Source organism: Setaria viridis, chromosome 2, assembly GCF_005286985.2.
Source record: "Setaria viridis chromosome 2, Setaria_viridis_v4.0, whole genome shotgun sequence".
In the NCBI taxonomy this organism is placed as follows: Eukaryota; Viridiplantae; Streptophyta; class Magnoliopsida; order Poales; family Poaceae; genus Setaria; species Setaria viridis.
The window spans coordinates 36,155,033-36,180,602 of NC_048264.2; the positions used below are offsets into that span (position 1 = coordinate 36,155,033).

Sequence of the window (25,570 nt, forward strand, 5' to 3'; positions counted from 1 at the left end):
TGGGGTGGAGGTGAACTGGTCCTCAGCGGGTTCGGCTTCGGCTTCTGTGATTGGCGGCTCTGCTATAGCTCCGTCTTCAAGCGCCGGATGTAGCTCGTAGGTGCCGTCGACGAGATGTAACTCTACACGAATGCAAATGCAGGAGTTAGCACGTAGACGGTTATTTCAACAACACTTGCAAGCTTTAGCTCCAACACTTGTAGCAAAGCTACAGGAAAGGTGGGGGAGAACAGGATAAAAGGGTCGGATGGGGATAAACTTGTGATCTGACCCTTAAACTTAAGGAATAACTGTGCCGGGGTTCTCAGACTTAACACAGAGAAGTCCCCGATATTTTACACAGATACCCTCGGGTCAAGGAAGGAGATACAACCGAGCCCTCGGGTGAGGTGGATAAGGGTCGGCGAAGCAGACAGAGTCGGGCGAGATGGAAAAGGGGTCGGGCGAACGGGAAGGGGTTGGCAACTTACCTTCAGGTCTGCTGGTGAAGTTTTGGGGGTCGGGAAGGAACAGACTTGGGCAGAAAGACTAAGGTGCTAAGGTTTGGGCAGCGGCGAGGTTCAACGGTGCTCCGGCGGCGGCGGTGCTTCTTGTGGACAACAAGAAAGCTCTAGCACAGCGCAGAGGAACAGACGGTGGTTGGTTAGGGAGAAGTGGGTTTGAGCGGAGAGGGGAACTTCTCAAGAGCTCAGCAGCAATGCTCAAGTGCGCGCAGAGTAGGGGCGGCAAAACAGCGATGGCGAAGGAAACGCCGGTGGGACTCTGGTACTCCTTTTTATAGCTGCGCGGCAGAGAGAGAGTTCGAGCAGCATGAAGACCGGGAAGAAAAGGTGGAGTGCGTTGCCGTGGCGGCGATTGAGCGGCGATGGGCGTTGGAGCAGAGCCTTGGAGACAGGGTCTTTCGTCATTGGGCATTGGAGACAAGGCCGGCGCAGGCGCGGCTTTGCCGGGATTTAGATTTGGCGAAGGCGAGCGTGGTCTGGTCACGTCAAGTGGCGGATTGTGGACGGCGACTTGACGGGCGTGTGACAGGAAGGAAGGCGCTACAAGCGAGGTCGCAGCAGGCGAGGTGACAGGGCGAGCGGCGGCGCGAGCGAGCGCAGACAGCGGCTTGCCGGGGCACATTACTGGCAAGGCGGAAAAAGGAGTTGATTCTGCTGGAGTCGTGGTTGGCGAGGGTGGTATCATCGTGGAGCGAGCTCGTGGGCAGCGCGACTGTGGAGAGGCGGAAAGACCGGAAGGCATCGGGGCTTGTAGCCGAGGATCCGGGCGAGATGATGGGTGCGGGTCGCGAGGCGGTCTAACGCAGCTGCGGCAAAAACTCTACCACGGCAGCGACAGGGCACCTTGGCGCGGCCGGCGAGGATGCGAGGGAGACGGGGCGAGGCAGAAAGGGTTGCAGGGGGCTTCCGCTGCGACTGGGAAGGAGGGCGCGCTGATCCATCCTGTCGCGGCCGGCGACTGGGCAAGGCGGCGGGCGTTGGGGAAGTTGAGCCACGTGGCGGGGAAGCTCTGAAGAGGGCGCATGCTGCTTAGGCGCGTTGGTCTTGAGAGAACCGGGGAACTGATTGTGGGTCCGCCAGTCAGCCTCTGGTTCTCCTTCAGCTCCAAGATTGGAAGGACACTGTCTTTGGACTTAGAGATGAACCGGCGGTCTGTTTGGGTTTCCCGGGGTCGGGGCTGAGAATCGGACCTTGAGCGCTCATGCTCAGGAAGGCAGAGTCAGCTAGATTAGGGGCTCGTCTTAAGATAAACTTGGTTGATTAACCAAGGTCGTTACAGCTTGGTACAATATGCAAGTGGCACGAGATAAATATAAGGAGATGAGAGTGACGATGTGGAGAATGAGGATACCATGAATAATATTTGTACTAGGATAGCTGATGCTTTGGTTTGTGCGAGAGGAGGACAATTATGTTGAGGGTTGGCATCATTGTATAAGCTTTTTGATGAATATTGTTCTATTTATGTGGACCAATCACTTTGATGGATGGAAAACATAGATTTTTTTTTTTCTAAAATAGTCATTTACATGCAAATTAGTGAACACATTATTTTGTTACGAGCAATTTGCATATAAATAGACCCTCAAGCCTTTAGGGGCATTACTGGTATTCCATACACAGCCTACAGTTTCACAGCTGCTCTAACCAAACGGTCTTCTGCTTTTCCCACAACTGCTTTCTCACAGCTGCTTTTGTACAGCCCACAGCTCACAGCAGCTTTTCCAAAAGCCACAACCCAACCAAACACACCCCAAATCCTTCACCTAAGAATCCAACACTCAAACACACTAGGCGATGTGAGAGCTCCCTCCCCTCACATCTCAACGGCAAACGCCGGCCTATCTCAAAAATAGGGAGGTAGAAGAGTAGTAAAGTCTAGTCTAAGTACCAGATCAGAAGACTGTCCATACCAATGGACACGGACTATAGCTATAGGTTATACACTCTGTAGAGTTTGTACATTTGTACCTGCACGGATGGAGCCTGAATGAGGATCAGCCGTCCAAACCCCACCTAATGGCCAGAGCACTAGTAGGTGGCTAGCACTCTCCTATTTCCTCGAGCCTGGTAGTGTCTTCGACTGCAGGGCACACCGTCACCTGTCAGAGACCTCGAAGCTGTGAAACCTACACATGCCGAGGTGCAGTATGGTCAGAGCAGATCAAGACTTCGAACTCTGATCCTCCATTCTACCTACAAGCTGAGCGCTATCCACCACTAGTCTCGGACCGAACTCCACCCGTGTTACGGTATGCACGTAAATAGTCCAAAGAAACATGGTTAAACTGACTCAGTCCTTAGGAGCCAAGAGCAAGCACTCAACTCCACAAAGTATGTGCCGAAGCACCTGCAACATACAAGTACGCTACCTGCTCCTTAGTGTCAACAAGGTACCCGCCACAGGCACAGGGGGTGCAGAGAGACTAGAATGCTCTCTCCTAGCAAGGCACTTCTCAGTACCAACCGCGGCTTGCTCCAACACGTCAAGGGATCACACTCACCCAAAACGCACGTGAGAGTGCACACGGAATCCTATCACCAAAACCATGGCATATGCCCATCCATAACTCAAAAAGCATGTATATGGATATAAGTAAGGTGGACTAGCTAGGGGTATGTAGCTACTCCACAAGTAGGTGAAAAAAAGTTTAAACAATTATCAAGGCATGGCTAGAAACATAGGCTATGCAATTGATCATCATCCACGCATCATAATAAAGCACTAGAAACTAAGCATGCAAAGGATCTATATGATTGGGAGTGATATGACACCTTGTCCGTTGTCGTTGAGGTCCTCTTCGATGTAGTCGGGGTCTTGAGAGTCCTCCAGGTCGTAGCTCGAGTCTGAACAGAACGAGATACGACGCAATATAAATTTATCGGCAAAACATCTAAGCAAAAACTCCAAGAAAGCTAAATTTAGAAGATCCAAATAACACCAAACTAGCTACAAACAACACATACTCAATTTTACAAATTTAATGCAACTGATTTCATATTTTTTAAGTTTAAATGAATTAGTTATAAATTTTTAAAAACTAAAGGATTTATTTAATTATTTAATTAATTTAGGAAATTCATTAATTAGGGTGACACGTGTAATCTTCTAGTTGCACCACGTGGCAGCATGGGAGGGTGCCATGTTTCGGCGGACGTTAGCGTGGATCCAGTCAACGGTCAACGTTGACCCGATCAACAGTCAACTGGGCCCCACCGGTCAGCTGGTGGGCACCACGAGTGGGCCCGGCCCTGGACACATCAGCGCCACATGGCTCCATGTTGTAGCCACGTGGTCATCCTAGTCTAAGTGGCACTGCCACGTGACGCCCATGTGGCCGCACAGGGTTAGCCGTGATCCGGTGTGTCGGCCGGATCCTGTCCGCTACCCATGTGTGGCCGCAGGTGTAGCGCACGCTTGATTGGCTAGTGCGGTAGTGGGCGGCGGCGAGGCGGGCGCACGGTGATCGTGCCCACGACGTCGCGGCACGGCGGCACAGCGAGGCTGCGGGGCAGCAGTGGCGAGGCAAGCACGGTGCGGGCGGCAAGGCAGCCGCCTTGCCAAAGGCGAGGCCTTTGGCCGTGGCGAGGTTGGGTTGCATTACAGGCTACTCGGCGAACCAGACGCGGGGTGCGCACGCGCGCATTGGCCAAGCAGGGTCTTCCCTGCGGCCATGCGGTCGGGCCAGCTAGCCATCCGTGGAAATAGCCGGCGGCCTCAGCGGCTCGATCCCGTGACACCACAAGACCACGCGCGGCCAAGAGCGTCACGGCTTGCCATCGGTCATGGTGCGGCGGAGCCATGTGTGGTGCAAGAAGCCGGCGGCGAAGACCAGAACAGAGAGGGGAAAAGAGAGGCGGCGACACTCACGGTGGGGCAGAGAAGGAGAAGGTAGCTGGCTTGACGAAGACGGCGACGAGCTCGCGGATCTCCTCGGCATAACAATGGCAACTCGTAGTTCCTCGACGGCTTGGCGGCGACGGGCTGCTCCGGCTCCTTCCCTTGGCAGCGTGGCGCCCCGGCGGCAGCGGCCCATCTTCATCCTCCCTCCTTCTCTTCCTCTTCTCTCAGTTGGTTGGCGTCGGAAAGGGGAGAAGCCCCTGGTGGGGTGGAATGGCGAGGAGAGGCTACTGGCTAGGGCTATGGCAACGGGGTGCTGTCTATCCTCAGCCTGCGCGCCTGAGGGTGTCGTGGCGGCCATTCAATGGCTCGCAAGTAGGGTTTGGGGCCGCGGTGGCACGGGCTGGCGGGAGTGGCAGGGGCAAGGCGTGGGTTTCCCCGCCTCGGAAGACTCCGGAAGGGGTCACGGGCGGCTAGGGCTGCGGGGAGGCGCCTGCGGGTGCTCCTCGTGTTGTCACGGAGTGGGGGACGCGCGCAGGCGAGGCGGTGGCGGCACGAGCAGAGCAGGTGGCTGGTGGGAGGAAGGAGGTAAAAGCTGACACGTGGACCCCGTGTGTCGGTGAGAGGGAGAGAAAGGTGTGTGCGATGGCGTCCTGGTGGGCTAGCTGGCTGGCAGGCCAAGGTGGGCCGGCTTGCTGGGCTGGAAGAGGGAGAGAGGGTTATCGGGCCAGGCCAGTTGGTTGCGGGCCGGCCTAGTTTGGTTAGATAGGTTAGATAGTGTTGACACCATTTTTTGACACGTGTCGAAATTGGCGTCAAAAGGTAGCGAAGGTGCTGGTACAAGGCGAAGGAACAACGGCTGGTGGAATCGGCTGATGGAGTCACAGCAGTCCAGCCGATGGAGTCACAGTAGCCCAACTGATGGAGCCACAGTGGTCCAGCCGATGAAGTCACAAGGGATCGGCCGATGGGAACAGAGGGATTCAGCCGATGGAAGGCGATGGAGACCCAGCCGATGGAGCCAAAAGGGCCTGGACAACACAAGAAAGGAGATTCTATCCGATCGTGGATTTCAGAGATTCGGCTGAAGATCTTTCTAGGTAGTAAGTATAGAGTTAGTTAATAAAGTTTAAACTCGTATCCGACTCTTGCACGAGTCATTTTATTTAAATAGTTTGTTTCTTAGAGATAAATCTTGTATTTCGTCGTAATCGACTAGGACTAGGAGTTTGGAATTTTAGTATATAAATAGAGGCCCTGCGAGATCTAGAAAGGACATGTACACACATCAATACAAATCTACTTTACTCGCAATTTACTTTCAAGTCGACGACTTCGTCAAAGTTATCTTTTTCTTCAACAAGTTCTTCCAAGCTAGCGAGGCTGCATCAACTTGATCTCCGGCTGGATTGTGAGTTCCGTGTTTACCGAGTAATTTCTAGGCTTTAACTTCCGGGCGCATCGCTGTGGTTTCATCTAGATTTATTCACCAAGTTATCAATATCTGCTAGATCTGCAAGTTCATCTTGTCGTTTTAGCTTTTATCATCATTATCCAGCTTGAAGTAGTTTCTATCGGCTTTTTATCCTGTTCTTCTGTCAAGATATTATCGTACAGCCAATCGGATTTGTTTCAAGTGTTGTTCGCATAGCACTGTTCAGGTTAGGTTCTCAGCGTTTCCTCTGCATTGATTACGCATACATCGGCTGATCTAGCTGATCATATCTATTCGTATCGGCTGCCTTGCCGTCACGTTTCCTTGTCAATCAGCAGGTCAGATTGACTAGCATGCCCGCGTTCACCACGCGCAACCCGTACAAGAGCGAAGTAGATTCTCTCGGGTTTCGTGTGTTAGCACGTGGAAGTCACCGCCCGATCAACAGATAGGTTAGTTTAGGTTTTGTTTTTATATTTAGTTTGAATTTTGAATTGGATTCAAAATTCAAACACACTCATATTTGAAATCCAACAAAATCCAAAAAGAGCCAAAACAAACTAGCACACATGTTTTGAAATTAATTTGAGATTTAATTTATTAGGGAATTCTAGATGAGAGTAGAATTTGACTTCCATTTTTAAATGAGCACACAATTCAAACAAATTTTTTTAAATTTTTGCAAACTCTCTCAATTTAATATTTCAAATTTTTAGGAATATTACACCAGCAGCTTACTGAGGTCCGATGATGGAGTCTGCGTGCGGTGCCTCCGTGCCTGTGCGGTGGAATCTGCTAGTATTGTTTGGTTGCTGCCTCGCTCACAGATTTTATACTTTTGTTTTGGCTAACACTTGGACACTTGGTCACCCTGTAACAATGTCTACACTAAAAAACCGAATAAATTAGATTCTTATTTCCAAATGTTCTCACATTAGGAACTAAAACAAAAGATGTTCTGACATTATAATTGTTCTACACCTAAAAAGATATATCGATGAGTTGAAAAATATTCAAATCGAGTTTTAAAACCGACTGACAGCGATTTTGATCACTGTGAGCTTGTTCTTGTTCAGTTCAGTGATCAAAATACTAGCTGTTGATCACCGCGACTGACGAGCAAACACCAAACAAACAGTGTCTCCTGCTGGGTGCTGGCTACTCCTACATCGGCCACCCTCCCCCATGGGAGCCAGCCGCCCAGCTCGAAAGGGCGGCAGCACCGAGCCGAGCCAATGCAGGGCAGCCCATCATTTCTTTCTCCCCTTCCATTTCACACGGGAAAAAAGGGCGGCAAGAATCCAAAGCACACATTCCCATCACACCACGCCAGTACACCAGGCATGGGAAGCAGTGCATGCCTGCCATGGAGTGGTGGCCCCGCCGGCCCCCTCTCCTCCTTTCCCTCGCTGCGGTCGCAGTCACAGCTGTCCAGTTCAGTCGCCTCAGCGTTCACAAGCGCGTTCTCTCTCCTCTCCTCCCTCCTTCCCTCTCCTACCTCACTCGGCTAGTGTGCTAGCAGCAGCTAGCAGGAGCAAGGCTCATAGCTCAGTAGCTCACCGCTTCTATCCGAGCTCGTTGGGAGCTCACCGAGGGAGTGGTCGCCGGCCGTTGCCGTTCCCGGGCACGCCAACGGCAATGCTGGCGCGGGTGCTGCTCGTGCACCTCCTCCTCCTCCTTCCGGCCGCCTCCGAGGCCGACCAACACCGCCACTACTACCGGAGCAGGAGGGCGCTGCACGAGCCGCTGTTCCCTCTGGAGAGCACGCCCGCGCTGCCGCCGCCGCCACCCGCGCCGTTCTTCCCCTTCTTGCCGGGCGCCGCGGCGCCCCCGGCTCCGGCGGTGACGCCGGAGGTCGGCTCCGCTTCTACCCCGGCCGACGCCGGCGCGGGCGACGCGTCGTCCTCCACCTCCTCCTCGTCGCCGCACCCGACGGCGCCGGCCAACATCTCGTCGCTGGCGGCGCTGCCCGTCTCCCACTCCGCGCCGCTCCGGTCCGTCCTCTCCTCCCACCGCCTCCTCACCGTCGTCGTCGCCGTCGCTGCCGTCGCCGCGGCTGTGCTCGCGGCCGCGCTCGTGTACATCCTCGCGCGCCGCCGTCGTCGCCCCTCTCCCAAGGAGGAGCCTGTGGTGTACACGAAGCCCTCCTCGCTTCCACCGGCCAACCCCGTGCTCTACGATGGCGCCGACCAGCACGCCCGGGGATCGACGGCCACCGTCTCCAGCACCAGCTCGCCGGAGCTCAGGCCGATGCCGCCTCTGCCGAGGCAGTTCCAGCAGACACGGATGAACTTGCCGTCGTGTTCAAGAGCTGTTCTTGACTCAGCAACAGGGGTCAAGCGAGCGCCAGAAGGTGCTCCACCGGCGGCGCCGCCGCCACCTCCCCCGCCGCCACCGCCAATGCCACCGGTGAAAGACAACGGCGGCGCCCAAGCGACAGCTGCTCCTCCGGCGCCGCCCCCGCCACTGCCGCGGGCCGGCAACGGCAGCGGCTGGCTGCCCCGGCGGCTCACCGAGCGCCCTGTGACCACGGTGATCAGGGCCTCGGCGGGCGCGGTTCACCCGGAAGAATCTCCGGGGCGCGCGCCGTCAGAGAAAGACGCTGACTCGGACGTGGCTGCTCTTCCGAAGCTGAAGCCGTTGCACTGGGACAAGGTGCGCGCGAGCTCTGGCCGGCCGACGGTGTGGGACCAGCTGAAGGCGAGCTCTTTCCGGTGAGGCGCTGTCGTCCTTGCATATTTGCCATTGCTTGCACTTGAGTTGCTTCCATGATAACTTTACCTCTGTAACTTGATACTTACTGTGTTAAACTCTTTGTATGAAAATAGAGTGAACGAAGAGATGATCGAAACATTGTTTGTCTCAAATTCAACAAGGAGATCGTCTAAGAGTGGAGTCAGGGGGCCAAATTCCAGTTTGTGCAGCCAGGAGAACAAGGTCCTCGACCCGAAGAAATCGCAGAACATCGCGATAATGCTAAGGGCGCTAAATGCAACAAAAGAAGAAGTGTGCAAGGCTCTCTTGGATGGTGAGTACACTGAGATGCGATAGTTCTAATACACCTCTCGTTCTGTAAATTAGAGTCCATAGGGCTATTTATGATCATTCAGCTTCATGAGCATTTGCTTGTCCTGCCATTGTTGGAAGCAGGGCAAGCAGAGAGCCTTGGAACTGAGCTCTTGGAGATGCTGCTGAAGATGGCGCCTACTAGAGAGGAGGAGATCAAACTGAAAGAATTCAGGGAGGATGCTCTGTGTAAGCTTGGCCCTGCCGAGAGCTTCCTCAAGGCAGTGCTCGCGATACCATTCGCTTTCAAGAGAGTGGAAGCAATGCTCTACATCACCAACTTCGATTCAGAGGTTGACTACCTCAAGACCTCCTTCAAGACTCTTGAGGTACTGATAGATATAGATAATTTCCTATTTTGTCCTGCCAAGTTCCATTTACAACTTTGAATGAAATAAGAGTACAAACATGAGACGTGCCATAAACCCATAACAATGGTTCTGAATCAAATTTTAGGGCTGCTGTTCATTTATGTAAGGCACTCTTTCAGACCATCTGCTATCCTGCACCATATAGTCATGGTACGGTAGTATGGTTTGTCCTGATGGGTAGATGAACAACTTGATGACAAAATTATCTGCTTAGGAATTTCTCACCAAAATCAAATTCTCATTCGCATATGACAAGAGATGCCTGATCAAAACTCAGCCTGTTACCCTGTTCATTTTAAAAATGAAAGCACTATGAACAAATTGCTAATATTCATTGTCATTCCAGGCAGCATGTGAAGAACTAAGGGGCAGCAGGCTGTTCCACAAGATCTTAGACGCGGTCCTGAAGACTGGCAACCGCATGAACACAGGCACGAACCGTGGGAACGCACACGCCTTCAAGCTCGATGCACTCCTCAAGCTAGTTGATGTGAAGGGCGCTGATGGCAAGACGACGCTCCTCCACTTTGTGGTCGAAGAAATCATCAAGTCTGAAGGAGCCAACATTCTAGCCACTGGCCAACCAACTGACCAGGCGAGTGCCCTTGCAGATGATCTGCAATGCAAGAAGGTAGGCCTGAAGATCGTGGCCAGCCTCGGCGGTGAGCTCAACAGCGTCAAGAAGGCGGCAGCAATGGACTCCGACGCACTGGCCAGCTGCGTCGCCAAGCTCTCCTCTGGCGTCAGGAAGATCAGCGAGGTCCTGCATCTAAACCAGCACCTCGGCTCCGAAGACGGCTGCAAGCGGTTCCGCGCCTCCATCGGCGAGTTCCTCCGCAAGGCGGAGGCCGAGATCGCCGGGGTGCAGGCACAGGAGGGCCGCGCCCTCGCCCTGGTCAGGGAGACGACCGAGTTCTTCCACGGCGACTCGGCCAAGGAGGAAGGCCACCCGCTGAGGCTCTTCATGGTGGTGCGCGACTTCCTCGCTGCCCTCGATCACGTCTGCAAGGACGTCGGGAAGATGAACGAGCGGGAGCGGGCGGTGTCCGGTGGCTCGTCGCGGCGGGTGGAGAACGCGCCAGTTCCTCCGAGGTTTAACACGGTGCAATCCACAAGCTCGGAGGAGAGCTCGAGGTCATCGCCCTAGCCGTTGGGATGCAGCATTGATAGCACCAGCAGTCTGAGCAAGAATCTGCATATTGTTGTCTAGAAGAACAGCAGAGCAGGCTCAGACGTAGGACCATACTAAATATTTTGTACTACCTGGAGAAGATAAAATGTAGAGTGAAGCCTATATGTCCTGCATGATTCAGCATGATGAACATCATCCCTGCCAATGGCCTACCAAAGGTGAAAGTGGCATTGTACATGATTCTCCATGCTGGTAATTACTGTTAGATGAGAGCTTTTTGACGAACTGATGATAAAGCTCAGTCCCATGATAAAAGTAGATAGTACTGTCTCGCTGCTAGCTCTTGGCACAGCTGGCTGAAAAGCATTGGACATGTTTAATCGGCTTTTGAGGGTCCCATATCTGACATGATTCATCCTTAACCCTTTAACATCTTATCACATTGTTTAGTTTTCTCTTCATACTTTTCTGAGCAACTAAGCTTTACTGCATGCGGAAATGAACACACTTTGCTGAATTGACCACAAAAGATGCATAAAACCAGTTGATCATCACAAAGTGCTCTACCGACAAGAACGTTTGACAAAGCGATGATGCAAAAGGCAGTTGGAAAAAGGAACGCATGGGAACGGCCATCAGTACCGTTTCGAGGGCAGATAATAAATAAAAAATAACATGAAGGTAGTGCTTTCTCAAAAGAACATTTTGAGTCTCGAGGAGTATGTTATTATACACTACGTATGGTCTCTTTAGAAAACAAAATTCACAAATGGTGCCACGGAGATGGAGCTACAGGCTACAGCTATGCCGTTCTATTACCGGCGTGTTACTTATCTGTTGATAGCTGCTGCTGAAATCGTGGCCAATTCCCCCGTTAGCAGGTACAAGTAAGATATCAACTTATCAAATAACAAATGTCTGAAACAAGTGGCTCTGAAGGACTAGTTACATAAACCCTCCGCTTCCATGCGCTCTAGTATGCGCCGCGCCTCTTCTTCGGTTGAGGGAACAACGTTACGAATCTTCAATCCGTTTTTCAACATGTTGCTACAAACTGTGAAGGTGAAGTGAAATGTGTTTGAGACCTGTTCGTTGGATAACATTGTCAGCAAAACAGCAAGCATTCGAGAGGTTAGAGGATTTGGGGTATAGCTGATGCAAGCCAAATAGTCTAGCACCACTCCATGTAAATTGAGTCAGATTCTAGGATTACCTCACTTTTCCGGAGCTCAGGCCTTGTTACATGAGCAACAACTTCAACGTTGACCAGGGGCTGCTCTGGATTGTCAAGCTGAGTATACAAGACACATGATTTGAATCGAAGAAAGTCTCCTACATCCACCTGTGTAAAAACAAGAAAATAGGAAAATATAGTCAATTTTTAAATGGAGTTTATTACATATACGACAATGCAAAGCATCATTTTTTTCTGGCAGAATTTGAGGTTAATAGCAGTCACATATGAGAAAGGGTAAAACACTTCTTTAACAACAGAACTGATGGCCCAATTAACACCAGATAGATTTGAATAACTGAGAACTGCCAAAAATAATATAGACACTCACTGGTTTTAAGAAGTCAACATGATCAACTTCAAGAAAACAAGGTCTCTGTCCAACAAAGGCATACGCAGTTGAGAAGGCAAGCTCAAATGCTCTGTGCATCAAGAAACCTCCGAATATCCTTCCATGCAAATTTCGTTGCTGAGGCTGGCAGACAAGAGAGTTCTCCAGGCGGGTATCCTTCAGCAAGATGCTATCTCTATCAGCTAAAGCAGGCAGATCAGAGAAAACACGACCCTCTGCGAGTAACGCATTCAGCCTCTCAGCCTCAGCACGAAGCTTATGTATCCCATTTTCAAGCCCTCCCTTCTGTTCTTCTCGCTTCCTTTTTCTCATCTTATCACGTGCTTCTCTCTCACTAAATAATTGCTTCTCTCTTTCAGTTTCAGGTGAAAGGCGGTTCACTGGAGCAGATTTTCCAGTCTTAGAATCACGTGCAACAAATGTGAAGTTAGCAGTCAATGCAATTGGATCGGAGTCATTATCACCATCTGTTGCAAGGTAAGTCAGTTAAGAAAAACAGAAAATCAATCAAACATCACTGTTCAACCCAATCAATAAAATATCTAGATCGACCATCTACTGAGTCATAATTTTCAATCAATAATACCTTGATCAACCTGAGTCACTTCAATCTGTATATCAATTGATGAGCGGCCAACATAAGTAACAGCTCCAGCTATCTTTAAATCAGTGTCCACACGAATAGGCTTTTTTAGCTCCATTTTATCGACAGAAGCTGTCACAACCAAAAGGGGTCTTGTTGTGCTATCTTCATCAGAACAGTGCTGTACATCAATCAAGTTTTGTCAAAGAGGCTACAAATTGTCAAAGAGGCTACAAAAAACATGAACAAAACAAAGTAAAAGGAATACAAAATTGTACATGTTCCACCCATAATTATCAGTATGTAGAATATTCAATCAACTATAAGTCTGAAACAGATGTCAACAGGGAACTTAACAGCTTGAGTAATCGGCATCAGTGAGCTAGCTATGGAAATGGAGCGTGTCAACAGTGCATCATCAGCTGCTTCCACTACCACTCATGGCAACATTGATTCACTATCACAACTTCCTAATACAATGAAATATTTTTCTGGTACTAACGTGCAAAGACTGCATTCACAGGAGTCACATTCATAGTTTTGGTAGCTACTAAAATAGTAACAAAACAGTTTGCAAGATTCACTAATATCATATCCATCAAACTAATAATTCCATGAGCACCAATACATTATAGATTCCAAAAGTTGTCGCTGCAGCTCACCGAGGATATAAGTTATAACACGGTGCTAATCCTGTTGTTCAGCTGATGAATTGTAACCAGCTCCATTTTCATAGTTAAGATTGATACTTTTACCATTTTTGCAGTGTCAATCCAACCAATCTCAGAAAGAAAATATAGCAATTGCAGGGAAATTGTGGGATTGCACCATATCCATATATATTTTCAAGATTTTGATCAAGTAATAGAGCCAGGCAATGGAACCATTCATCTAATTTGTGAAGTAAAGACACAGAAATTTTAACGACACGGTGGAAAATTGGAAAACAAACTAAACTTCAGGATAGTTGTCGCGGCTATAATAGAATCAAATAAGATCGAAATGGACATCGCATTACCTTGACGGCGATGGTGCCGGCGAGGGCGTCGAGGTCCTCGAGCAGCTTCCCGATGCGCACCTCGTTCCATGGGTCCCGGTACTGCTCCCGGAGGATGTCGTCGGTGGCGAACTTGTACACGATGCTGGTCCGGCTCTGCGCGGGCGTCTTAACGAGCAGCTCCGTCGGCGCGCGCTGCTCCCCGGCGTCGGCCGCGTCCGCGGCGGCGCCGCTGTTCCCCGCGTCCATCATCCGCTCGAAGATGCTGGAGCGCGCCTCCCACAGCGCGTTGGTCACCGGGGAGTGGTACATCCCGGGCCACAGGCTGAGCGGCCTCCGCGCCGAGTTCCCCGCGTCGATCGCCGCCGCTCCCCCCTCTCCTGATCCCCGTCCTCCGCCTCCGCCCCCTAGGTGGGAAACAACCTTGATCGGGGAGTCCATGGCCGGCGGTGGCTCCTGGCCCGGATCTCCCGAGGCGGTCGAGTAGGACGGCCTGGGCTGGGAACGGGGGATCCCTGCGGATGGTTCGAGGCCGAGGGGCGCGAAGGGTCTCGGGGGGATTCGCGAGGTGACGCCGCGGCGGAGGGTTCTGGAGAGCAGCGACGTCGCTGTCAGCCGCGTCGTCATGGGTACTTGGCCGCGGATGTGGGGATCCCTCCGGCTCCGGCCATGTGGGAGGGGTGGATTGGGGTAGAAGAGGGGCAGGTGGGCCACAGCTTCCTCGCTGCATCGCATTGACTGCGGTCAGAATCAGATCGTTGGCGGTTGGTGGGCTGGTAGCTGGGCTGGTGGTCGCGGTCGTGGGTGAAAGCGCCGTATAAAATGGGTCCAGAAGATCAAGAAGCCCAATACGTAGCCCATTTAGGTGCTTCTTCCTTTTTGGGAGAGTTCGGTCAGACAAAGAGGTTGAAAGGGTGTAATGCACGGCCCATCAGGGTTGCCAGCCCCCGAGGCGGTGGGTTGGGAGCCCTGGGAGTCTGGGACTGGGAAGGAAGAAGCGCTCAAACTTCTCTCTCTCTCTCTCAAAAAAAAAAAAGCGCTCAAACAGCCTCCCCTGGAGACACAGTGACATACTAGTACTACAGAGTCAGAAAGAAACAGTCTCCCCTGAAGGAAGAAGATTATTTTCGAAACGGAAGCAAGACTTGTGTTGTGATCGGGCACGGTACCTTCGTTCTGTAGCTTATTGGTACAAGCTCATAACTTTCACACCATTTCATCAGGGATAAGAAACTTCTGATCCAGAAAATGGCAGGCAGCGTTCCTTCTTCGAAGAGCTGCAGCTGCATGCCGTCTTCACAGAACGTGCCAGAAATATGCAACGCCAAACTCCCTGAGTCTGGATCCGGAGCTTCTGTTAAAAGGAAACACCGGTTTTGTATTTCTAGAGAAAAGACAAACAGAAATAAAATCAATAGATGCAGCAAGCTAGTCACGGAGTCAACGTAGTGGTGACACACTGCCACTTCCGTGTTGCCGACTTCAACCAAAGCAACGCGAGGCCTTATCTTCTATCACCATCACACTGAGCATTTGTCTCGTTGGCAGGCTGCTCGGCCGGAAAGCAACCGCGAGGAAAACCAAATCGCAGGGAATCGTTTCGACGCCGACCGCCGCCGCCTCGCTTCGCTTGGAGTCCAGCACTACAGCGGCCGCGACCGCATAGTGCAGGGTGGTGCCACCGCCAACCAATCGACGGCCGTACGTGTACGTGAATCGGCGGCGGCGTGCGCCGAGCGACATGTCTTGTTTCGTCGTGGGCAAGTGGACGGACGTCGCAAAACGAAGCATATATATGCACGTCGGTTTAAACTTGTATACTGTACAAAAATATAAATATGATCTGTCTGGACGCTTGTGGAATCCAATATGCGTAGCCTATTTAGCAACCAGCATGGCTTGCGGGTTTCCGATACTGTTGAGTGTTGGCGTCCTTTTTTTTTTCAAAAACGTGCCTAAACATATGTTTCATCGAAACAAATACTTCCTCTGTTTCAAATTATAGATCATTTTAACTCTCTCTGTTTCAAATTATAGATCATTTTAACTTTTCTAGGTTCATAATATTTACTATATATTTAGGCATAAACATTTATTTAGATACATAGCTAAAACTATGCACATAGAATACCCAACACGACCTATAAATTGGGATAGAGGGAGTAGGACACAATAATATTCCAACACAGTATAGGTATTCGAGACTATGTACACGCAAACACACACAAATTTTGAGAATAACCAACCATACACAACACAATGAATTTAAACCTGAAGACCACCTAGCATCAAGCGAGAGGTCCAATCTTGGCGAGTAAGGATCAACCACGCAAGTTTAGAGATTTCGTGCATGAGAAAAGAAAGCGAACACCTTAGCTCCGTAAAAAGAATAAAGTACGCATTCCCAGCCACCATCACCGAATGGCCACGACCAAGCGGCAGACACCCTGCAAACAAAGAGTATCAAATCGCCGAAACCAGTCAAAGTACCTAAACCGATGGTAAAATCAGGACGACGAAGGTATCCTCAAGATAACGCCTTGAGGAAAGACATGAGCTTAAGTGGCAACGTCGGTCGTCGCATGTCGGACAACCAGACTAGCGAGGTTTTCACCTAAGGATTTAAGGTCAAGATCATCACAATGCCTCCAGCAAGGTGAACGGCGTCCGAGGACATCACCATTGTTAGCGCCGACCGAAGTAAGGCAAGACTTTCACCTGCGACCCAAAGATCCACCCTCCATCTTGATTATCGCTGGTGGTGCAACATGAAGATCGAAATCGACGAGCTTGGCGACCAATGGAGCAAGCGCAGGGCAAGCAACAAGTGCAGTGGCTACGGTAGCAACGCTACACATCTTGGTGTGGCAGCCACCATTATCGACCGCCGGCCGGACCACCGGAACCCGCCTCTGCCAAACGACTGACAGGGAGGACGGGGCGGCCACAAGACCAAGGGGATGGAGGCGGCAGTGGCAGCTGTAGCGCCGCTTGCCGTCCCCTACCTGGAACAACGACCGTGACAAGAACGATCATGACATGAGGTGACGACGATGGGGGCGAGTGCCCACTGGCGGTGGGGGAGAGGCGTCGCCCTCGATCAGGAACATGTGATCCGGCCCATGAGAGGTCGGACTTATCATGTGGTGGCTAAAGATGGCCCTCGCTGGTGACGGATATAGCTACCATGAGAAACCGATGACCTTAAATCTGAGGGAAGAGAAGGAAAGGGAGGAGGGAGAGGGGCGGCCGCTGCCGCCGCTAGGGTTTGGGACGAGTTCCTGGTGGTACGGCGGTTTGGGAGCCCCCAATCGCCCTCGTGCGAGAGCTACAGATCTCTTTAACGTGAGAATTATTAAAAAAAACTGTTAACGTGAGCACCACAACATGAAGCCATGAACACTGCGAAGCCGAAACTGTATGTCTGGACCATGCCAAACAGGGCGACAATTAATCAAATATTCGATAATTATACGGTAAACTGTTGAGGTGGCGAGTTGTGCCGTGTGGACTGCTATGCCAAGCGCCCGCTAGTATATAGCTAGACCCTGGGGCATTTCATTATTCGGACACACCATACACAGGAAGCCACTTCGCAAACGCAACTAGCTTGCTAGCAAGACACGGCCATGTGTTCCTATGCCGGCGGCGAGAACGAGCCGAAGGCCCCCAGCGGCGGCGGCGGGAGCCACGTGCTCCTCCTGCCGTACCCGAGCCAGGGCCACGTCCACCCGATGCTCCAGTTCGCCAAGCGCCTGGCGCTCCACGGCCTGCGCCCCACGCTGGCCGTCACCCGCTTCATCCTCGCCACCTGCGCGCCCGACGCCGCCGCGCTGGGCGCGGTCCGCCTCGCCGCCGTCTCGGACGGCTTCGACCGCGGCGGGTTCGGCGAGTGCGGCGACGTGACCGCCTACCTGTCCCGGCTCGAGGACGCAGGGTCGGGGACGCTGGCGGAGCTCCTCCGGGACGAGGCCGCGCGGGGACGCCCCGTCCGGGCGGTGGTCTACGACGCGTTCCTGCCGTGGGCCCGCGGCGTGGCCCGGCGCCACGGCGCCGCCGCCGCGGCCTTCTTCACGCAACCGTGCGCCGTCAACGTGACCTACGGCCACGTGTGGTGCCGCCGGGTGGGCGTGCCGGTGCCGGTGGAGGGGGATGGGATTGTCCGCCTGCCAGGGCTGCCGGCGCTCGAGCCGGAGGGCCTGCCGTGGTTCCTCAGGGTCGGGCCCGGCCCGTACCCGGCCTACTTCGAGCTGGTGATGCGCCAGTTCCAGGGCCTGGAGGAAGCCGACGACGTGCTCGTCAACTCGTTCTACGAGCTGGAGCCCGAGGTGAGAGAGCTGCATGCATGCTTGTTCGTCCCTATTGCTGCCATACATCATATACACTGCCGTCGTAGATGCTTCCAAATTCCAAACACACCCATTGTTTTCGGATGCATCTTTCAGTGATGTAGTGTGGTACGTACTCGACATTTTCGATAAAATCCGTCAGGATCATCTTAAATTTCCTTCCCGTCCACTTGCACACCACACTTGCATCTTATCGTCGGAGTCGTATGATCAAATATCAATCAAGTTTCAATCCGTTGGTTTCATGCAGCCATATTATCCTAACGAATCCCAAGTTCTTGGACACCATTCGTACTAGATGACTAGATGTGTCAAGTTGGCCTTCCTGACATCTCGAGCTGTTGGATTATTTGCAACATGGAAAAATATCTTGGACGACGAGGCTGGGCCAGCCATGTCGACGCTACGTCGCGTTTTGCACTGACGACGCTGGCTGCACATGGCCACTTGCAGGAGGCGGAGTACATGGCGTCGGCGTGGCGCGCCAAGACGATCGGGCCAACGGTGCCGGCGTCCTACCTCGGCGACGACCGCCTACCGTCCGACACCAAGTACGGCCTCCACCTCTTCGAGCTGACCGCCGCGCCGTGCGTCGCCTGGCTGGACGCGCACCCGCCGCGCTCCGTGGTGTACGCCTCCTTCGGCAGCCTGTCCGACCTCGACCCGCTGGAGATGCGGGAGGTCGCGAGCGGCCTCCTCGACGCCGGCCGGCCGTTCCTCTGGGCCGTCCGCTCGTCGGAGTCCCACAAGCTCCCCGCCGGCTTCGGGGACGCCTGCGGCCGGCACGGCGGGATGGTGGTGTCGTGGTGCCCGCAGCTGGAGGTACTGGCGCACCGCGCCGTGGGGTGCTTCCTGACCCACTGCGGGTGGAACTCGACGGTCGAGGCACTGGTGGCCGGCGTGCCGATGGTGGCCGTGCCGCAGTGGACGGACCAGCCCATGAACGCCTGGTACGTGGAGTCCGCGTGGCGCGCCGGCGTGCGGGTGCAGCCGGCCGCGGCCGACGGGCTCGTGCGGAGGGGCGAAGTGGCCAGGGGCGTCGAGGAGGTGATGGGCGGCGAGAGGAGCGGCGAGTACAGGCGCAACGCCGCCGCGTGGATGGAGAAGGCCAGGGCGGCGAGCAGGGAGGGCGGCAGCTCGGACAGGAACATCGCAGAGTTCGTGGCCAAGTACTCCTCCAATTCCAAGTGACCAGAGAAATTATTTGCGAGAACAATGATCTGTGTATTTGATATGGTAGTGTATAGCTTTTTCCATATGGAGTCACGAGGTAGGAAACTTCTCTTTTGTGCCGTGACGATGACCGCGGCGCACGACAAAAGCGTAGGAGGCTGACACTAGCTAGTAGCCACCGGACTACTTCCTGATCCAGATAGAATTCATTACTGACTACGACGGCCGATAGAACGGGCGCCTGACAGCGCTAGCTCATTTCACACTACATCCCGAAATTTGCATCATATATAGTTTGCAAGATATATATAGTTTGTAGCAAATTTGCATCACATGGGCCAAGCCCATGTAATAATTCTTAAGAAGTCTTAAAAGGCCCATTAGCGCTGGTGAGATCATATTATCTATAGTCATGCATGTATGCTAATCAGCTAATGGATGCAGATTTGAAGGGATCTATGCATAAGTGTGGACCTCCATCGTGGAAAGGATGCTAACATTATGCAGGGAGACCTCTTGATTTGGGAATTTCTAAGGTAATTATTCTATTAGAATTAGGTTTTTCGCCACCATCATAGTTTACCAGCCGAACGCTAGCTAGCGTTAGCTAGCGTGCACAATGAACGGGAGGGTAGTTCTTTAAACCTTAGCCTTTGCAATTATCTTCAGCGAGAGAGGACGAATATGATATTTTGGAAGTGCTCTATTCGACTGCTCAAACCCTTCATCATGACTTATCTTCTCTCCAATCAGGTGTTGCGGTGTTAGGCTGTCTACGCCGCCAAATCCCGTGACTTGTCATCAACGATGCCGCATCTACATTAATTAGGCTCTGTTTGGGAGGAAGGGACCCTCTCAAATGAAAGGGCTAAAGTTTAGTACCTTGGGTGTTTGGAAAGAGGGCTAAAGTTTAGCACCTCTTCTGTAAAATATCCCTTTTGCCCCTGCTATGCTGCCCCTCCCACCGTTTTCCTCTCAGATCCCAACCGGAGTTCAGCAGGGGCTTCATGCTGGCGAGGGCGGCCGCGGGGCGCAAGCGGACAGCAGCAGCGGCGCCGGCGAGCGCACCGAGGAGGCAGCGAAACGCGGCGGCAGGGCAGGGGATGCGCAGCGGGCCCTGGCGCGCGTAGCCGTACTTCTGCGGGGCGCGGCGGAGCAGCTTGGCGATGGGCGGGCGGCACAGCAGCTCGGCGGGGACGACAAAGCGCTCTGTCTCCTCCCTCCCCGTGCCGACATCCACCAGCACGTGCCCCACCGGCTCCTTCCCCCCGCCCGTCCCATGCCACGCCGGCGCCCTGCCCGATCCGGAGTTGGGCGGGCACCAATCGGAGTCGAGGATGGCCGGCGCGGCGCAGATCTGGCTGCAGCGGCGGTGGCGGGGCGGACTGCTCCGGCGAACCTCGATCTGAAGCTTGCGGAGGGGGGCGCCGGTGGAAAGATCCTTGGCTCGGATCCGGCAGCGCGAGGCCGGCAGAGACTGGCAGAGGGCGGCGGAAGGCGTGGAGCAGCAAGAGATCCTTTTGGTCTCCGCCTCTACCTCCAGCTCCTCATCCTCCCGTGCCTCCGCCGAGGGCAGCGGGGTCGCGGCGGAGGCGGCGGAGCCGGCGAGATGGGTGGCGGGGCCGAGCGGAGACGGCGTGCGAGGAGAGAGAGAGAGAGAGAGAGAGAGTGGAGAGAGAGAGTGCGGGGAGGAGAGAGAGGGGGGCAGGTGGTGGAATTTAGGACAAGGGGACCACTTTTAGCTCCTTTAGTCTATTTTAGCACCCCTTGGAGGAGCTAATGGATTATGGGGGCTAAAGTTTAGCCCCTCCATTTTAGCCCTGGTGTTTGGATGAGAAGTGCTAAAATCTGGCTAAAAGGAGGGGGTAAAGTTTAGCCTCCCCTCCCAAACACCCCCTTAGTGATGCCGTATTTATATGCAAACCCTCGGTACGTCATGCTGCCTAGTACGTTCAAAAATTTCATGCTAGTCTTTCTTTCAGTCATGCACTCATGCTTTTATATTTGGGTGTTAATACCACAATTGCCAAATTATCCAACATATATACAATTACGTCTCAAAACATAAAACCGAGTAACATTGTACTAGCAAACGGAATCATATTGTGCAATACTTTTTTTCTCCTGTGCAGTTGATAATATCACTAAGCAAGGATTAGTATATATCATAAAAATTGCTACTGCAAAATAAAATATAGATGGAGGACTCTGCTTTTGATAAACCCAATAGGGATTCCTTCCACAGTATAGTGATGAGTAAATTTTGTGTAGAGGGAATAGAGGCTGAGAACACGTTGCTTGAAATTTTTTAACAAAACCTACAAGAACATGGCCGAGAAGTACTTTTGCTAGGACAGGAAAGAAACACTAAAGGGCGCAATTTAAAAAAAATATTGGATGCACCGAAGGGCTTTTACAGGTTCTAGCTATACATAATACATCAATGGAGCAGCTGGACTTGGATGGAAACAATAGATGCATTCGACGCTTGGTGGAATATTCCGTTTCTGTAGCCAAGTTACCTTTAACTATATTGCCTTCTATTTTTTACCCCCAGGGGCATGCGAGGAAGCTCGGCATGGTCCACCTGGTAATCTCACAAACTTGGGAGGATGCTGTATCAAAGTTCAGTGGATGGTTCTTCTTCTTGTGTTGCTGGCGAAGAAGTGCGAGGAAATGAAAAAAAAATGTGCCTGATGAGGAAGACCTGAGAAATTTAGGCACTGAGGAAAACAGCATCAACACGAAGTGCGTCAATCAAACGGTCTCAGCTTTTACAGCTTCAGCCTCTTTCCACATTCCACAATCATTAGAATCCAAAAGTGAAAACAAATTGGCCCTAACTCCACGTCTCCATATTTCAGAGCATACTTTTATGATACAACATACAGAATATATAAATGCATTTCTGAACTCTCAAGGTTGTTACAAAGTCACATTTCATTTTGAAGGAAACATACATGTGACACGTCGCATTATAGGGCGGCTTTAATATTGATTATTTGTGGTGCCCAAACTTGGAGAGGAAATCTGAGATGTTGATGTCTGAGCTGCCACCTTTACTCATGGCTTTCTTTGCCTTCTTGCTCCACTCCAAAGCTCTTATTTTGAACTCCTCGCGCAGTTCTCCTTCCATCACCTGCCGAACACACACCTCGATCTCTTCTCTTCTCATCACCCCTTGGGAATCTGGAGGTACCCGTACACCAACACGCCAAACATCTTGGACGTACTTGGCATTCGTTGGCTGGTCCGACCAATGCGGCATCGCCACTATAGGCACACCAGAGCTGATTGCCTCTAATGTCGAGTTCCATCCACAATGTGTCACAAAACACCCAATGGACGGGTGTGCTAGGACCTCCAGCTGCGAGCACCATGGCACAATGAGACCCCTCCCTTTTGCCTTATCAGCGAAGGTTGCAGGTAGCTTCGAAGTCTCCTTAGCCCGGACGACCCATAAGAAGGGCTTGTCAATGTTGTAGAGACCTTCGGCTACCTCAGTCATCTGTTTGGAGCTTAGGGAGGCTATGCTGCCGAAGGAGACATAAACAACAGACAGCGAGGGGTGGGCGTCAAGCCACGCCTTGGTTTCAAACGTCTTTGGGGTGTGGAGGTGGATGCCACAGGATGCATCATTTGGAAGGCGATTGTCAAGGTACACCGATGGCATGGTTGGGCCGACCGTCTTGGCACCCCATGCAGAAGTCAAGTAGTCTGCTTCCTATGAATGTGACAACGATGCAGTGTCAAAATTAAATACTACTCATATATATATATATATATATATAAACGAGAGATATTTTAGTTTTGCCCTAAGTCAACCTATTTAAATTTCGACTAAGTTTATATAAAAATGCACCAACACTTGTTACATCAAATTAGTTTAATTGGATCGATCACAAAGTGTCTTCTAATAATTCATTACATGATATTATTGATTTTAATTTTTTTATAAATCTGGTTCAAGTTAAAAAGTTTGTCTTAAGACAAAACAAAACTAAAACGTAACACGAATTGAGTAGCATGCAATCAGTGCCATGTCATGTTCATGCGTGGATGTACATGAGCTGAGCTCACCTGTGGCTCCAAGTCATAGAACGAGTTGACAAGCACGTGGTCCACGGTGTCCAACCCCACGAACTGGTTCATCAGCAACTCCAGGAGTCCAGGGGGAAGGTTCTTGTCGACCATGAACGTGGGCAGGTCGGTCAGTTCGAGCTGGGACGGCAGCCCGTCCAGCTCCGGCGGCAATTCCTCCCGCACCGGCGGCGGCGGGATCCTGCCAGCCCGCAGGTGCGTGTACAGCACGTCCACGGCGCACGTCTGCGTGAGGAACGCGGCGCACGCCGCGCCGTGCCGCCTCGCCACGCCCTGCGCCCACGGCAGGAACGCGTCGTACACCACCCCGTGCACCGGCCGGCCCAGCTCCGACTCCGACCGGAGGAGCTGGTCCACGGACCCGGGCCCGGCGGCGTTGAGCCGCTCGAAGTAGGGGCCGCGGTGCCCTCCTACACCGTCGGGGCCGACGTCGTCGCAGCCGTCGGAGAAGACAGCGATGTGGACGGAGCCGGTGGCCGCCGGCCTGGCCGAGCTGGCGACGAAGCGGGTCACCGCGAGGGTGCACCGGACGCTGCTGTGGCCGGCGAGAACCTTGGCGAATTGGAAGAGCGGGTTGATGTGGCCCTGGGACGGGTATGGCAGGACGAGGATGTGGATGCGGTGATCGGAGTAGTTCACCATGGCTATATGTGAGCTTGATGACAATACTGCCTAGGCCGATGTTTAGTGTACAGAAAGAGATCCATGTCCAGGCTATATATATAGGCGTTGCCGCAATGTTTCAATTAAAATTTGCTTCATCAGCAAAACATTTTGTGTACAGAAATTAAGCTGAATGTTTCAATTAAAATCGAGCCAAACTTTTTTTTTATAAATATATATCCGCAAAATTAAGCTGCAAGTAGCCGCAATCCGGAACTTAATTACTTCTTGTACATGCAACTCTTTGTGTATGCACACGTAAACCATCAGTAAAATTATGCTGAATTAAATCCCATATAAGTGCCAGCTCGGCTGTTCTGGAAACTACGATGGTTAATCACCATCACATGTGTTTTAGCGTGTGGCTGGAAGGTAGCCATCGTCTTCTTTAAGCGCCGTCATTGCCTGTCTGATCACGCAGATTAGGTCGTTTTCACCCCAGAATATAAGATCAGGGTCACCAGTGACCATAATGCCAATATTAAGGTGAACGTTTGAGGGCATCGTCACTGTTTGTGCCAGCCAAAGATGGGCAAGGCTTTCACCTATACTCCATCCCGAGAACCAAAAAGCCCAAAAGCCCATCATCATCCATCCCGAGAACCACGGACATTGTCAACTCTCCGAGATATATGATCTCCTAAAATCTTCGATTCCATCATTATGGGTGAAAATGACACAACATATACTTTGATGCCCGGCCTGCTTTTTGCACGAGCTGATACTTTAAGTTTGAACCCAACCACTCGCCGTAAATTATAAGATGGTGTCACAATAGCATGCTGTTGCTGACGTGTCACTGCTGACATATATGGCTTACGCAACCGATGAAGGATATATACTCCTCCCATATGTGGTGAGCGCGCCATTGCTTTTAATAAACCGACGATCGGTCGAGAGCGAGCATCTTCTTCAGTTGGAGAGGCATATTTTGTTACAGGCTTACAGTTGACAATGATTTTGTTAGATATACGCGCTTGGTCCATATAAATAATTAGGTTTATTAGCGTAAGAGAGGAGAGAAACTTGGCACCTCTAGAACTCATACATTCTGATCTCTGTGAGATGAATGGTGTGTTGACAAATGGTGGAAAGAGATACTTCATGATATTGATTGATGATGCGGCTAGATTTTGCTATGTTTATTTGTTGAAAACTAAGGATGAAGCGTTAGACTACTTTAAAATCTATAAGGCAGAAGTTGAGAATTAGCTTGAGAGAAAGATCAAGCGTTTAAGGTCAAATCGTGGTGGTGATTATTTCCCTAAAATATTCGATGAATTTTGTGAAGAACATGGTATTATTCATGAGAGGATGCCTCCCTATTGGCCCGAATCAAACGGGATTGCTGAGAGAAAAAACCACACATTAACTGATCTGGTTAACGCCATGTTAGGCACTACTGGTTTATCTAAGGCATGGTGGGGGGAGTGTCGGTGTTTTAGACCGGCAACCCGCCTAGGGGGTACCCTAGGTGGTCTTTTGTGCGGTAAGGGTCGTCGAGAATCAAGGAATCAATGGTGATGCAAGGAACACGATTTATACAGGTTCAGGCCGCTAGATCGCGTAATACCCTACGTCCTGTGTGTTGGTTTGTATTTGATGAACTGGAGTTGTTGTTGAGAGGGGTCCCTGCCCGCCCTTATATACACGGGAGGGCAGGGTTACAAGTCTGAGTCCTAATCGGGTACTATTACAGAGTTCTACTCGGTAAGGCCCGAGTAGTTTTCCATAAACATACTTGACTAGTCCGAGCAGGGTACGCCCATC

General features: G+C 51.8%; 4 protein-coding genes across 4 annotated transcripts; 2 read left to right on the forward strand and 2 right to left on the reverse strand.

The window, feature by feature from the left end:
* Nucleotides 1-7,089: 7,089 nt before the first annotated feature.
* On the forward strand, nt 7,090-10,734 carry LOC117844296 (formin-like protein 15). The gene is made up of 4 exons (XM_034725035.2): nt 7,090-8,493; nt 8,608-8,807; nt 8,930-9,174; nt 9,563-10,734. Exons 1-4 carry the CDS (start codon nt 7,418-7,420, stop codon nt 10,361-10,363), a joined length of 2,322 nt encoding a protein of 773 aa, XP_034580926.1. The 5' UTR covers nt 7,090-7,417; the 3' UTR covers nt 10,364-10,734.
* Nucleotides 10,735-11,008: 274 nt separating this feature from the next.
* On the reverse strand, nt 11,009-14,228 carry LOC117844297 (acyl-coenzyme A thioesterase 2, chloroplastic). The gene is made up of 5 exons (XM_034725036.2): nt 13,536-14,228; nt 12,521-12,698; nt 11,914-12,401; nt 11,562-11,690; nt 11,009-11,433 (listed from the first exon to the last, which is right to left on the reverse strand). The coding sequence occupies exons 1-5, from the start codon at nt 14,139-14,141 to the stop codon at nt 11,290-11,292; spliced, it is 1,545 nt and encodes a 514-aa protein (XP_034580927.1). The 5' UTR covers nt 14,142-14,228; the 3' UTR covers nt 11,009-11,289.
* A 2,579-nt stretch (nt 14,229-16,807) lies between these two features.
* On the forward strand, nt 16,808-19,416 carry LOC117845968 (UDP-glycosyltransferase 79). Its single transcript, XM_034727063.2, has 2 exons — nt 16,808-17,842; nt 18,317-19,416. Exons 1-2 carry the CDS (start codon nt 17,144-17,146, stop codon nt 19,052-19,054), a joined length of 1,437 nt encoding a protein of 478 aa, XP_034582954.1. The 5' UTR covers nt 16,808-17,143; the 3' UTR covers nt 19,055-19,416.
* Nucleotides 19,417-21,859: 2,443 nt separating this feature from the next.
* LOC117845969 (UDP-glycosyltransferase 79) lies at nt 21,860-23,837 on the reverse strand. Its single transcript, XM_034727064.2, has 2 exons — nt 23,117-23,837; nt 21,860-22,760 (listed from the first exon to the last, which is right to left on the reverse strand). The coding sequence occupies exons 1-2, from the start codon at nt 23,777-23,779 to the stop codon at nt 22,035-22,037; spliced, it is 1,389 nt and encodes a 462-aa protein (XP_034582955.1). The 5' UTR covers nt 23,780-23,837; the 3' UTR covers nt 21,860-22,034.
* Between the last annotated feature and the right edge of the window lie 1,733 nt (nt 23,838-25,570).